Source organism: Colias eurytheme, chromosome 18 (genome assembly GCF_061535395.1).
Source record: "Colias eurytheme isolate Ceu_HAF_F1 chromosome 18, ilColEury1 Martin Lab GWU primary, whole genome shotgun sequence".
In the NCBI taxonomy this organism is placed as follows: domain Eukaryota; kingdom Metazoa; phylum Arthropoda; class Insecta; order Lepidoptera; family Pieridae; genus Colias; species Colias eurytheme.
In genome coordinates, this window is record NC_142997.1 from 7,490,896 (window position 1) to 7,504,081 (window position 13,186).

At 36.9% G+C, this 13,186-nt stretch overlaps 1 protein-coding gene across 1 annotated transcript in view; it reads left to right on the forward strand.

Moving 5' to 3' along the window:
* Myo81F (unconventional myosin 81F) overlaps positions 1 to 13,186 on the forward strand; it is an 89,335-nt gene that overhangs the window by 64,824 nt on the left and 11,325 nt on the right. Inside the window, exons 6-26 of the mRNA XM_090112108.1 lie at positions 131 to 290; positions 492 to 682; positions 1,124 to 1,339; positions 1,756 to 1,920; positions 2,555 to 2,797; positions 3,053 to 3,178; positions 3,424 to 3,684; positions 3,988 to 4,121; positions 4,626 to 4,832; positions 5,315 to 5,456; positions 6,049 to 6,281; positions 6,857 to 7,091; positions 7,409 to 7,619; positions 8,122 to 8,271; positions 9,222 to 9,390; positions 9,737 to 9,884; positions 10,209 to 10,362; positions 10,701 to 10,855; positions 11,234 to 11,362; positions 11,685 to 11,960; positions 12,364 to 12,599. Of these exons, the coding sequence (XP_089968234.1) occupies positions 131 to 290; positions 492 to 682; positions 1,124 to 1,339; positions 1,756 to 1,920; positions 2,555 to 2,797; positions 3,053 to 3,178; positions 3,424 to 3,684; positions 3,988 to 4,121; positions 4,626 to 4,832; positions 5,315 to 5,456; positions 6,049 to 6,281; positions 6,857 to 7,091; positions 7,409 to 7,619; positions 8,122 to 8,271; positions 9,222 to 9,390; positions 9,737 to 9,884; positions 10,209 to 10,362; positions 10,701 to 10,855; positions 11,234 to 11,362; positions 11,685 to 11,960; positions 12,364 to 12,599 (3,941 nt within the window). The remainder of the gene's footprint in view (positions 1 to 130; positions 291 to 491; positions 683 to 1,123; positions 1,340 to 1,755; positions 1,921 to 2,554; positions 2,798 to 3,052; positions 3,179 to 3,423; positions 3,685 to 3,987; positions 4,122 to 4,625; positions 4,833 to 5,314; positions 5,457 to 6,048; positions 6,282 to 6,856; positions 7,092 to 7,408; positions 7,620 to 8,121; positions 8,272 to 9,221; positions 9,391 to 9,736; positions 9,885 to 10,208; positions 10,363 to 10,700; positions 10,856 to 11,233; positions 11,363 to 11,684; positions 11,961 to 12,363; positions 12,600 to 13,186) is intronic.

A 13,186-nucleotide genomic window follows, 5' to 3' on the forward strand; every position in this document is an offset into this window, starting at 1 on the left:
TACATAAAATTAAAAATGTTCAGTAATTATAAGGAAAACGTACCTGTTAATTAGCGCTACATTAACGTTAAACTGTAAAACATGGTAATCTCAACAAAAAAACTCATAAAATATACAATTCTATTTCCAGAATGGTGAAAAGAATCAATCAGTGGTAATATCAGGAGAGAGTGGTGCAGGCAAGACGGAGACCACAAAGTTGATTCTTCAGTACTTATGTGCAGCGGGGGGACAGGCGTCGTGGGCTGAACAGCAGATATTGGAGGCGAATACTGTTCTAGAAGCTTTTGGTAAGTAAAGGAAATATGTTTAAAAACATATAAGAAGTTCTTTACTTCAGTGAAATGATGGTGGAATCGAAATAGGGTAATAGCCTGGGTAAATCAACTAAAATAAAATAAAAAATATTAATATCTTTGCTGTCAAGGTGGATCCCAAGAAAGAAATCAAATTAGATAATTGTGATTCATCAATTTTTCTCCATCTTTTAGGTAACGCAAAAACAGTACGAAATGACAACTCATCCCGTTTCGGCAAGTTCGTAGAAGTCCGGTTGGACCACAGGGGTGGCATTAAGGGCGCTGTTCTTAGGGACTTCTTACTAGAGAGAGCGCGGATAACTGGCCCGGCGCCCCGGGAAACCAACTACCATGTGTTCTATCAGCTCGTGGAAGGAGCAAGGGTAAATTTAAAGCATATTTCTATATGTAATTTTTAGTTTAAATATGTAATTTTTAATACATAAGTTTACCCCGAAGGTGCTATCAACTTCTTAACTTGATGATTCAACTTTGTTGCTAAGCAAAAGTTTACCATGGTCCATACTGTTTCCCGCTATATAATTTGACCTCTAGCAATAATTTCACAATATGTTACATAATTCTTGATTCCAGAAGCATCTAATATCATTCTATCATAACTTATATATAACAATCTTTCTACGTAATTTCATCTAGAAACTTCGATCCATCATTCCACCATCGCTACCTAGCGATAAGGCCGCCCTTTGCTTTTTAAATTTTATTTTCTATATTGCTTTTTGTATTTATGTCTATAGCAATAAAGGCATTTCATTTCATTTTCATTTTCACCACAAACCATCTAACATTCTCGAATATTCCAGCACAACGCTGAGCTCAAAGCGACCCTCCGTCTCCGTGACGACATACGCTTCAAGTACCTTCTGGAAGAGCGCGAAGAGGCCCCAGTGAGGTCCGAACCGGGGCGTTTGGAGGCTCTGCAACTTGCGCTAACTGTGCTGCAAGTCCCGCCGCACATGTGCGAGGGGCTGTTTAAAGTGCTCGCGGCTGTGCTGTGGCTCGGCAATGTGCAGTTCCAGGTGAGACGAGTATACATCCAGGTACATATTTGTATAAGTTATCTTTACAAAGTTATTTGGAATTCGTCGTTTACATAAATCATGTTAAACTCATATATGCAATTATTATGATTGAAACCTCTTTATACTTTATGATTTGCTGGATACGGTTTGATTCAAAACATTTATAAAAGCTGAAATACATTAAAACTAACGCAAGTTATATAAAGTTAAGAACCAAGAAGCAAAATTTTTGGTTTAGAAAATGCGCGCTCAATTTTTCTACAATGCCAGCGACTAACTGAAATATTTTTAATTACACTACCGTCATAATAACAACTTACTTCCTACTGAAACACTGATAAATATTTTTAAAACCCATACCTAAACTATAAATACAAAAAAACCAGCAAGTTTAACAAAGATCTTCATTCCAGGACATAGACGGCGAACGCACGACCCTAGCGCCAGAAGACGCAGAAGCAGTGGACGCGGTCGCCAATCTGTTGGGCCTCGCGCCGCCCACAGCACAGCGCGTGTTGTTAGAGAGACAGATCAACGTGCGGGGCAATGTTACGGACATACCGTTTAGATTGCATGAAGTGAGTGTGACGTCATTTTCGAGATAAAATAATATAAATATTACAAATAAATCTTTAGAAAAATAGTACCCTATGATACTATATATATCTATACAATATATATCAGAAGTCAGATTTAGGTCCGCGATTTTTGCAAACGAAACTCCACTGAGAGTCCGGTCTATGATGAAATATTTGTATTCTGTACATATATAAAATTTTCTATTTACCATATATAAAATTTTCTATTTACCATACTTATATAAAATTTTCATATAAAAAATTTTCTATATACAATATCTTTGATACTCATATTTCAATTATGTTACTTAGCTCAGAAGCTATATTCAATACAGACTAACGCACAAACATAATATGTATAAGCTATTTGTCTTAACTACTTAAAGACTAATTTTGCATACAAGGCTGCAAACTTAAATAAAAATGTAACTTGAGAAAATTTTAAAGAATAGAAAACAATTGATCACGAGGCAGGATTCGAACCCGCGTCTTCCGTCTTTCCGGAGCGAGGCAGCACGCATATTTTCCATTATTTTCTTTAAAAATGTCTTATTTATAGAGCATTTGAATGGTCTAAAACTAAATATCGATAGGTTTTTACCAACTTTTTAATAAACTATTATATTTTTTCCAGGCCCGCGAGAACCGTCACGCCATGGCACGAGCTCTATATTCCAGAACATTCGCGTGGCTAGTCCGCCATGTTAACAGCTGTTCCGCGCCGGGACGCGAAGCGAAGCGGGCGCTCGGCGTGCTCGATATATTCGGCTTCGAGAACTTCGCGTCGAACTCTCTAGAACAATTGTGTATTAATTACGCGAACGAGAAGCTGCACATGTTCTTTAATAATTATGTGTTCGCGTTGGAGCAGGAGATTGTGAGTTCATTTTTTTAATTATTTTAACATAAGAAATCATTGGAGGCAAATTAATTGTGGTAAATTGAATGTTGTTTTAATTGTCATATAGCTTGAAAAATTTAATACAAACAAAATATTCAACTCTACTCAATTACACATGTTTTAGAAGCACTTTTTAATCGTTTTAATAAATATACCGATTGAAAAGCCATTGAAATGTAACATTTTAATTACAATAATTGTCATATAATAATAATTATCTTTTCGTTGCAGTATCGACAAGAAGGGATAAAGTACAATCAAATACAATTCACAGACAACGCCGCGTGTCTTGAATTGCTAGAAAAGCCGCCGCGCAGTTTGTTGAAACTGCTCAGTGAACAATGTCATATGCCAAAGGTAGGATTTTTTCTTATTTCTAATTTAAAAGTAGGAAATTAATTGGTTAATTATCTCTAAGGTGAAATGTAATGAATTAATATTTTATTTTTGTTAAATTGTAGTCTCTTTATGTGATTATACGCAAAATAACAGTAATAAATCGTCAAAATTACAGAAGCTCAAAATCGGAAAACAATTGAGATAGGAATTTTTATGAATTAATAATAATAGAAAATTTTAATCCTATACCTTTTGTACTTCAGGGTTCCGATAGCGCCTACCTGACAAATATTCAAAGCGAGTTCGGCGAACATCAAACATTCGTCAAAGGTTCCCGTCGGAAATGGGAAGAAGAATTCGGGGTACAACACTATGCGGGCACAGTGACGTACAGCGTGCAAGGATTTGTCGATAAAAACCGCGATACACAGCAAGATGCGTTTATCGACCATTTGAGCAGATCGGCTAACCCCTTCGTGAGGGAGCTCGCTGATTATGTGCAGGATTTGGCGCCACCTGGACAGGTAATTTAATAAAATTTCAACGAATTATTAATTTACAATCCTATTGACATAGTGTTTTATTCGGATTCAATTCTGTGAATATCTTCTCGTTTCAAATAATAAACATATTTATAACGGTATACTATAGATTATAGAACAAATAACACGTAAATTTGCTATTAAAAATGGTTCAAGTATATGTAATGTAAACATTTGTAAGCATATGTTATTCTATTCTATATATACCTCTCAGTCTTATTTCTCCTCTTTTCTTTCATGTCTTCTTTCTCCAATAACCATTTTAAAAAATAACAATGTATACAGGATGTATCACTCTCAAGCCCCGGTTCAACGAGCACAACACAACGCGGCACTTCCAAAGGCAGACCCACTGTGGTGGACACTTTTAGAGCACAGTTACAATCTTTAGTTGATATGCTACAAGTTACTGACGTATGGTGAGTCCTTAAGATGACTTTAGATTTAAAATTATGATGCACGAATGAATTTTTTAGTAAGCACCTTACTTATTTGACTTGTGTAATACATTTTTGGTACAAAATTGTAATCTCAACTTCTAAGTAATTTTTAAAAGTCATCATGGAATTTTTTTTGATCAATAGTTCTTTGTTCTTAATTATAACTCCTTAAAACGTTTAGTTATCTTGTAAATTACTACTATTATGCTGCAGCTAATACATTTTAGTTTTACCTTATCAAACGCTGACTTGCAATCTATCCATAACACAACCTATAGCCTAATCAAAAAAAGACGGGTTGCACTCCGGGAGTGCCGGCAGAAGTGAAAACTTGATTATTAACGTTGAGCATGTTTGATATTTTGGAATGGTATCCGTCTTACGCTTTTTCGATCAGGTCACGTGTCCTGACGCGAGTTTAAGATTTTATACCCATTACAGAAAAAGTGATCAACGCCGCTAAAGAAGTTTTCACTTCAACAGGTATGTCCGCTGCATAAAGCCGAACGAACACAAAGTGGCTGGCAAATACAACGAACAACTAGTACTTGAACAACTACGGTACCTGGGCATGAACGAAATTGTACGGATACGCCGTGATGGCTACCCCGTACATCTACCCGCACCATTGTTTTGTGCGAGATACAGATGTTTATTACCGCATCCTAGACCACGGGATCCGGATGTCACGTAAGTATTGGACCCTACTCTTTCAGGATCCTGAAGGAAAATTTATATAATATTATGTACATTCAACTACAATAAGAGTTAAAGAGCGCGGTTTAAATGTGTAGCACCTTTATTCTGAGCGTAATACTGCTACTTGCAGCAGAGGTTGCGGGATCCTATTATTTTACTATGTATATTTTAATAAATACAATAATGTGATACGTTTCATGGACATATTACCCTGGAAACAATGTAATGCTTTTGACGTGACAACGTCTTATAATTCGATAAAGCCGGCTGCACGCACGAAAAAACATGACTCATGCGGCGTTACCTCGCTCTGACTCATCTGAGGCGTTCCATGTAAGGCTTGAAGTGCGAGCGAGAGCGCGGAACGAGCGACAAAGAAGCACAATCGGACGTTGTCACGTTCAACTATCGTCAGTAAACCGACTTTACAGACAACCAATTTTTTTAATAAATAATTGTTGCTGCTATTACAGAGCTATAATGGAACTCGTAAATGCACCAAAAGACGACTGGCAAATTGGACACACAAAAATATTCATGAGGAGTTCTGTGCATGGCCCACTAGAAGCTAGAAGATCAGCTTTATTACAGTCTTCGGCATTACTCATACAAAAGGTAAGTGAAATCTGAATTGTATTAAGCTTTCTTAAAGATGTTGAATTATAAATAAATTTTAAAACTTTTTCAAGACATGTTGCAGTTGCAAAAATTTTCGATACGGAATATGAGTGTATTTGTGTTATACAATAATACTAGAAATCAAAGGACAATATTTATTTATTTATTTATTTATGACACTTTATTGTACATATAACAGAAATTTAAATAAGTGAATACACAAAATTTTAAAGTGTACAATAGGCGGCCTTATTGCTTAATAGCAATCTCTTCCAGGCAACCATAAAAATAAAGGACATGTAAGACATTGGTAAAAAGCGAGGGCGCATCAAAAAGATTAAAAAAAAAAAAGAATAGATAATACAAATAATTCATTACTAATTAAAGAATAGACATAGATAATTCAGTATATATGTATTAATCAAGTTATATTAACTATACTATTAAACAAGACAGTACAGACAATACTATTAAAAATAAATACTGGATACCATAAATACATCAATTCCAAAGTTAGCTTTTACCTTCATATCTAATTATGTTAAAACAAACATTATTGTACTCATTAATACCCAATATAACTTCACAGTGGTACAAAGGCTCAATAGCCCGCCGTCAATACCTCCAATGGCGTAAAGCAGCTGTAGTCCTTCAAGCTGCATGGCGCGGTTGGTTCGAACGAGCTGCTTTCTTACGGTTACGAAGAGCTGCTCTGACACTACAGAGGCACTTGAGAGGCGCTTTCGCGAGGGAAGTCGCTGCTGCTTTACGAGAAATGAAGAGGGTCAACCAGGAGATCAAATTACGGGAGGAAAGGAACAGGTAAGATATAGTTTGGTAAGAAGTACGATCGAGCAGCCTTCTTACGTTTACGAAGAGCTGCTCTAACACTACAGAGGCACTTGAGAGGCGCTTTCGCGAGGGAAGTCGCTGCTGCTTTACGAGAAATGAAGAGAGTCAACCAGGAAATCAAATTACGGGAGGAGAGGAACAGGTAAGATAGTTTGGTATGAGGTAGAAACGAGTGGCCTTTAGTTGCTAATTATATTATGATTCAGAATTTTGTAGCGGTTAGTTAAAGGTAAGATCTGACTTCATATCTTAAATACAAAGTATATTAATCAGATTTTTATACTTTGACACTACTCTTCGTGTCAATTGTATAGCGAGAATACTATTTAATTATTCAAACTTTCAGCAACTATAGTTAAATTATGGTATTGAGCAATTTCCAGGGTAAATGCCAATATTTGATATCTCCAGAAACATTCTCTATATAAATGCAAGCAGCTTGTTATGTGCAGTTCAATGTAAAATAAACATAATTATTAATAATATTAGAGCAGTCTGCAAAAAATGAACATAAAGGTTCATAACTTAAACATCTTACCTTACAGCCTGGCAGAAAAAGCGGAACAAGAGCGAGCAGAACTGGAAAGCATGGCGGATCAACTCCGCGGTATATCCTGTTCTGGAGCAAGAGCGGAATCCGTGAACCTGGACAATCTGTTCGACTTCCTGGCTGATGTTCCAGCACAAAGGGGTGCTCCAGATGGTCAACCGGCACATCAGCCCACTATCAATGAGATTGGAGACTCTATTGAAAGATTGGCTGATGATTTGAATCAAGAGGTAGGTTGTAGGGATATAATTAGAACATAAGGTAGAAACATAATACATTTTTTTTATAAATACTTGATTAACATATTTTTTTTAAGTATAAAACATTTATAGTTTAATTTTGTGTATTGATATAAGTATCTCACAAATCGTTAGCAGCGATACCAATAAATATTAAAAACATTGTTAATATTTTTCATCAATATATCTGTATTATTAAATACTTTCAACAATAAATCATCTGAAGTTATTAACATCGGTACTGATCATCTAATAATTATTGTAATCACCTCATAAAAGTAACAACCCATATTTTTCCCACATTTTAGCTGGAACACGTGCTAGCAGAAGAAATGAACGAGCTCACTAAGCACACAGACGCTCAACGCAAACCGGACGGCGCCCCCTCTGAGTTCATCCCTCCCCCTCCCCCCAACTCCCTCCCCCTACACTCCATACTTCACCCCGCTACCCCCACATCCAATCACAGTAACGGGATTGTAAACGGCACCCCTGATAATATGACTTCATCTATGAACGGTATGTTTTTATTATTTAAAATGTTTTGTGGTGATGGTTTATAGAATAACGCTTTCTATGTTGTACAGTGAGCTTCGCTAGTGTATAAAAAATTATTAAATCCTGTATATTGGCAATTCGATGGGGATGGGTATGTGGGAATCTCAAATTTGGTGGCGTTGTGATTAACAGTTACATAATATTATAGACAGACTCAATACTTTGGTACACGTTTATTTATAAGTTTCATATTTGATAAACATATATAGTCTTTACAAAGATTTAATTGAAGCAAAAAACAGTTGTAACTAATAGCAATGAAATTGCTAAACTAAACGAATCGGTGGGCACAAATTGTACTTTACCAAATGGCATTGTACATGAGTAAAATTTTTTCAAGAAGGGGAAGAAAAAATATGAAAAAATTTCTAGAGAAGATAAAAAAAAAATTAAGAAGGGGGAAAAAATTACTTTTACCTTGCGAAATACGTATTAAATACTTACTCACACGGCGCGCACGCAGGTCGCATACCGAACGGTGAGATGACGTCATCGCTGACGCTCCCCCCCCCGCCGAGCTGCGGCCCCGCGCTGGACTCGCCGCCCTTCCCCCCTCCGCCCCTGTGCTCGCTCCCCGAGCCCGCCGGCCCCCCGCCGCCACCGCCCCTTAAAGGTTCATAATAATATATTAACAAACAAATAAATAAGTACAGTCGATAGGTTTATTAACCAAACTTAAAACTATATATAGTCGATAGAATAAGTCACATTAATGAAACAAATGCTATCGATGGACAATTTAATTATGGATGTCTAGAATTAACTTTAGTTTGAGTATGGACAATTTCCTTATGTAGGGGACACAAAATATTAACTTTATGTGCAAAGTGTAAATTAATATTATCAGCAGTAGGAAGTCTTCTAGGAAAAGTATAGAGATACTAACGTCTAACACTTAACATTATTCTTTATTTTTAACTTGCCATATTTTGTACAAAGGATAGGACTAACTAATTAAATATAGGTTAAAGGTCGCGTCTTCTTCTCTTCTATCTTATTACGCTTACTATAATATAGGAATATTAGACTGCTTTGCTGCATCATACATCATTCCATTAATAATTTCATCCAACTCAAATAACACATAATAAACAGCTTTATAATGCCTCGTAAAGTAAACAATAATAATAAAATCAAATATCAAATACAACTTAATTTAAAAGGAATAGAAAGTCATAATTTCGAGTAGTTTTTCATCAACTAGTTTTTAATTTTTTTAGAATCTTTTATTTGTATCCTAAGCCGGGTATCCACTTAGGTTCGCCGTGGTTCCGACAGGAGCACTGATGTTGCAGCCTAAGTGTGTACACTGTACACGTTCACGTTCGCGGAGCACACAGTGTTCGCAAACCACGGCGAACCTAAGTGGATACCCGGCTTTACACAAAAACTAATTAACATAACATACTATAGATTTACACACAAACTATTAACGATTTAACCCTCTATCACAAACATAATAGAAATTAGAATGTAAATGTGATTAGCATTTTACTTGTACATTTAAATTCGTGAATATGGAATTTCTAAAAGACAATATACTAAAAATCACCTCACTTCTAGACACAACCCCCCCAGAGCTTACGAACGGAATAATTCCAAACGGAAAGCTCATGGTTATCAAAGATAAGGAGCCGATATACGAATCTGTGATACCGCGGCCACCGTCTGAACCACCAGTGCTGTCACCCCCACCACCACCGCCGCCATTTAACCCACCAGAAAGTAATGGGTATGTATTTTTTATTTCATATAAATAAAAAAGTGCGTGTGTGCCAAGCACACTTGTCAGAAGTGAAACTACTTTGGCAAGATTCAAAAATACCAAAATCGTCGCCACTCCATGACGTGACGGTATTGTCATGATGCGACCGTTTCACTTCAAAATAAAACAAATAAGGTTTCTAAAGCAAAACTTTTTTTTATATTTTATTATTTAAGGAATCCTGTCTATTGTAAGACACAAAGAATATAATAGGCTTCATTTCCCACATATTCAACGCGACATTATATTCGATATGCATTTCCACATTTATTGTTTACCTTTCACATGTGTTTTATAACAACATTGTGTTCAGCATTTCAAGCAAGGAGGAGCCAGAACCGGAAGCACCTCTACCGCCATTACCCAGCTCTGTGACGTCACCGGAACAAGCGGAAACACCTTCCACTGCTATGGATTCTAGCTGCATCAGTCCTCCTCCCATGTTGAATGGAGACGCCAATGTAAGTTGATAACCTACATCAATCTATAAAAGACCGAAAAACAGTTCTGTTAATAACCTTTCTCATCATCATTCTGTCAATCAAAAAAGTGGATTCTTGTTATGGTTGTCCATTTTATGGAAATTCAACCATTAAAACGATCCAAATATTTGGAAGTCCATATAGTGTAAATAGAACAAAACGCAAAATGAATCTTTATAAAATTGAAATATATTTTGCTTGCATAGTAAAAATTGTAGGACATAAGACTGCGCCTTTTCATAGTATATCACTTTTAACATCGACCAATTAAGCAGATTAAAAAAAACATTGTCGACTTTCCAGAACACAGAACGCAGCGCTCGTAGGAAAGAACGTGTGGAGCGAAGACTGCATCAATTGGAAACAACACCCGCTAGTACTGAAGCTCCTGCTGATTCCAGTGACCTTACCGAATTTGCTAAACTTTATTTTAACGACCATCCTCGATCACCAGAAGGTAACACTAATATTTAGTTACTAGAAGTTGTAATTATATTTCTAATTTGAACTTTTTGACCAGGTAAAATGAACAAAATATCTGGATACTGTAGGTCAATACTGTAATAACAATTATATTTATTTAACCTACTCATATTACAAAATCAGGGAAAACAAAATGTTCTTGCCGCGTTTGCATAGTTTCTGATACAAGAAATTGGCATCTTTTCATCAATTTTTTCTCCGAAAACTAATTATTTATCCAAAATTACTGTATACACTGAAAGAAACTATTAATCACCATTATTATTAAATTCTATTTTATTTCTAAACGTTTGAAATTCTTATATTCTTCAGGTACAATCATGGCGACATTAACTCGCAAGAGCAAGTCAATGGAGCTCTTAACCAAAGAAGAAATGATTACTTATCACAAAGGAAATAACATCCCCACCTCTCATATACAGCTTCATGACCCAGACAGTGTTACGGCTGCTGTGAATATTTTCAGAGTTAGTATATTTTATTTATTTACTTATTTATTGTAAACTTTGTAATTTTTAGAAAACATCTAGACACAATATTATAAATAAACTAGCGGTCCGCCCCGGCTTCGCCCGTGGTACATATGAAAAATAGATGTTGGCCGATTCTCAGACTTACCCGATATGCACAGAAAATTTCATGAGAATCGGTCCACCCGTTTCGGAGGAGTATGCAGACTAACATTGTGACACGAGAATTTTATATATAAGAAGAAGTGTCAAGTTTGCGAACTACATACGACACATTTAATTACATAAATACAACTTAATAAATACTACTTTTGAATGTCCATATTACTGATATGGAAGACTCCAAACATATTAATTGATAATATTTGTTTGCAGGATCTATGTCGCTACATGAGAGGAGAATTAACTTCGGAAAAAGAAACGCAAGTAATTCAGTCGATTATTGGAAAGGGTCTAGAGCGGGAGGAACTACGTGACGAAATATTAGTACAGTGCGTTCGACAAGTAAGTTTCACCAACGAATTACACAAACAACATAATTGGTCTTACCACAAAACCATTTTACAGTCTAACTTTAAAACAGAGCTATATGTCACTTTAATAGTTGTCCATGTGAAATACGACAAAAACAGATTATAGAGAACCCGCGCTTAAACCCTGTCTAAAGTTTTTTGTGGTAAGACAGTTTGTTTTTTATTTTAATTTTCCTTGTCCATATTAATGCATTATTTTGCTTTAATTCTTACAAATAATAGAAAGTTCTCAAAATTCACCTTTCATTATTTTCTTGTACCATAAATTTCGGCTACTAATTTCCACATTCCAGATCACCGAATGCCCCGTAGAAGAGTGGGCGGAACGTGTGTGGCTGATCCTCTGTTTATGCGCGGTTGCCTGGCAACCGAGCCGCGGTCTAGCCCGTTACTACTGCGCGTGGTTACGTGCACGTGCTCGTCCACTCAGCTCACCTGGTGGGGGGTCCATGACGTCAGTGGGGTCGGTGACCTCTAGCGCCCGGGCTTCGCACTGTGCGCAGTGGTGCTTGGATAACTGCAGGGGTGCTGCGCCGAGACAGCTGCCGCCGAGTACTGTGGAGATTGCTGTGAGTAAACCACTATGGTTGTTTCTCATCAACTTGTACAATAGCGCATGAGTATTTGAAAAATCTGATCTTTTAGTCGTTTTACTTTCAGTTCTTATTAGCTACAACCACTGTTGTAGTATACTAGTACTTGCAGAAGTACTCGATATTCATACTTCTTCGCCTACATATTAAATAGCTGTCAAACGTTACGTGAGATATCCCAAACACGTTATCGAATCGAGTTTTTTTACATTTCATTTCTGTAATCCGACCATATCCAATTTTAAAGATATACGAGTTAAAAACTCATCGTGGGAACATCTTAAATTTCATCACTACGCAGTATGCACAGAGTTGGACAAAAAATATCAAAAAATGACTCGCATACGTAATGATTAATAATGCTTTATATATTTGACAGGCAATGCGCCGCCTCGGTACCATAGTGTGCCGATTCTTCTTCCTGGACGGTCGCACGAAGGCCATAGACGTGCACCCCGCGGACACAGCAGCGGCTGCGGCAGCGAGACTAGCTGATAAGCTGGGTTTGCCTCCCAATGCGAGGGCTGGCTGGGCAGTGTACCAACAAAGAGCCAGTACGGAGGAACATGTGCGAGCTACGCAATACTTGTATGATGTGATCGCTGCGTGGGAGATGTAAGTATTTGTGGTGTAGACAAATTTGACTAGCTGATAAGCTGGGTTTGCCTCCCAATGCGAGGGCTGGCTGGGCGGTGTACCAACAAAGAGCCAGTACGGAGGAACACGTGCGGGCTACACAGTACTTGTATGATGTTATCGCTGCGTGGGAGATGTGAGTATGAATTATGCTTTATGTTCAATCTATACTAATATTATAAAGGTTTGTAATCATGTATGTATGGTTTTCACGCATAAACTACTGGACCGATTTTGATGAAATTTGGCACAGATAATCTTTAGACCCTGAGAAAGAACATAGGCTACCTTTTATTGCGAAATATGTACCACGGGCGAAGCCGGGGCGGACCGCTAGTAGAACATAAAGCATAAACTAGGTTATCTAAACTCTGCCTGCATAGCAGAGCTCGGCAGAGTTTTATAATATGCGATTGTGACTGTATTTGTTTATAGCACGTCTTAGTAATGCAATGAATAAACAGGGAAGCAGAAAACACAGGAATAATTTATTCGTGTGATTTAATTAATTAAAGATTAGTTAGAATGTAACAGAAGAATATAGCCGACCGTTCAAATTTCATGGT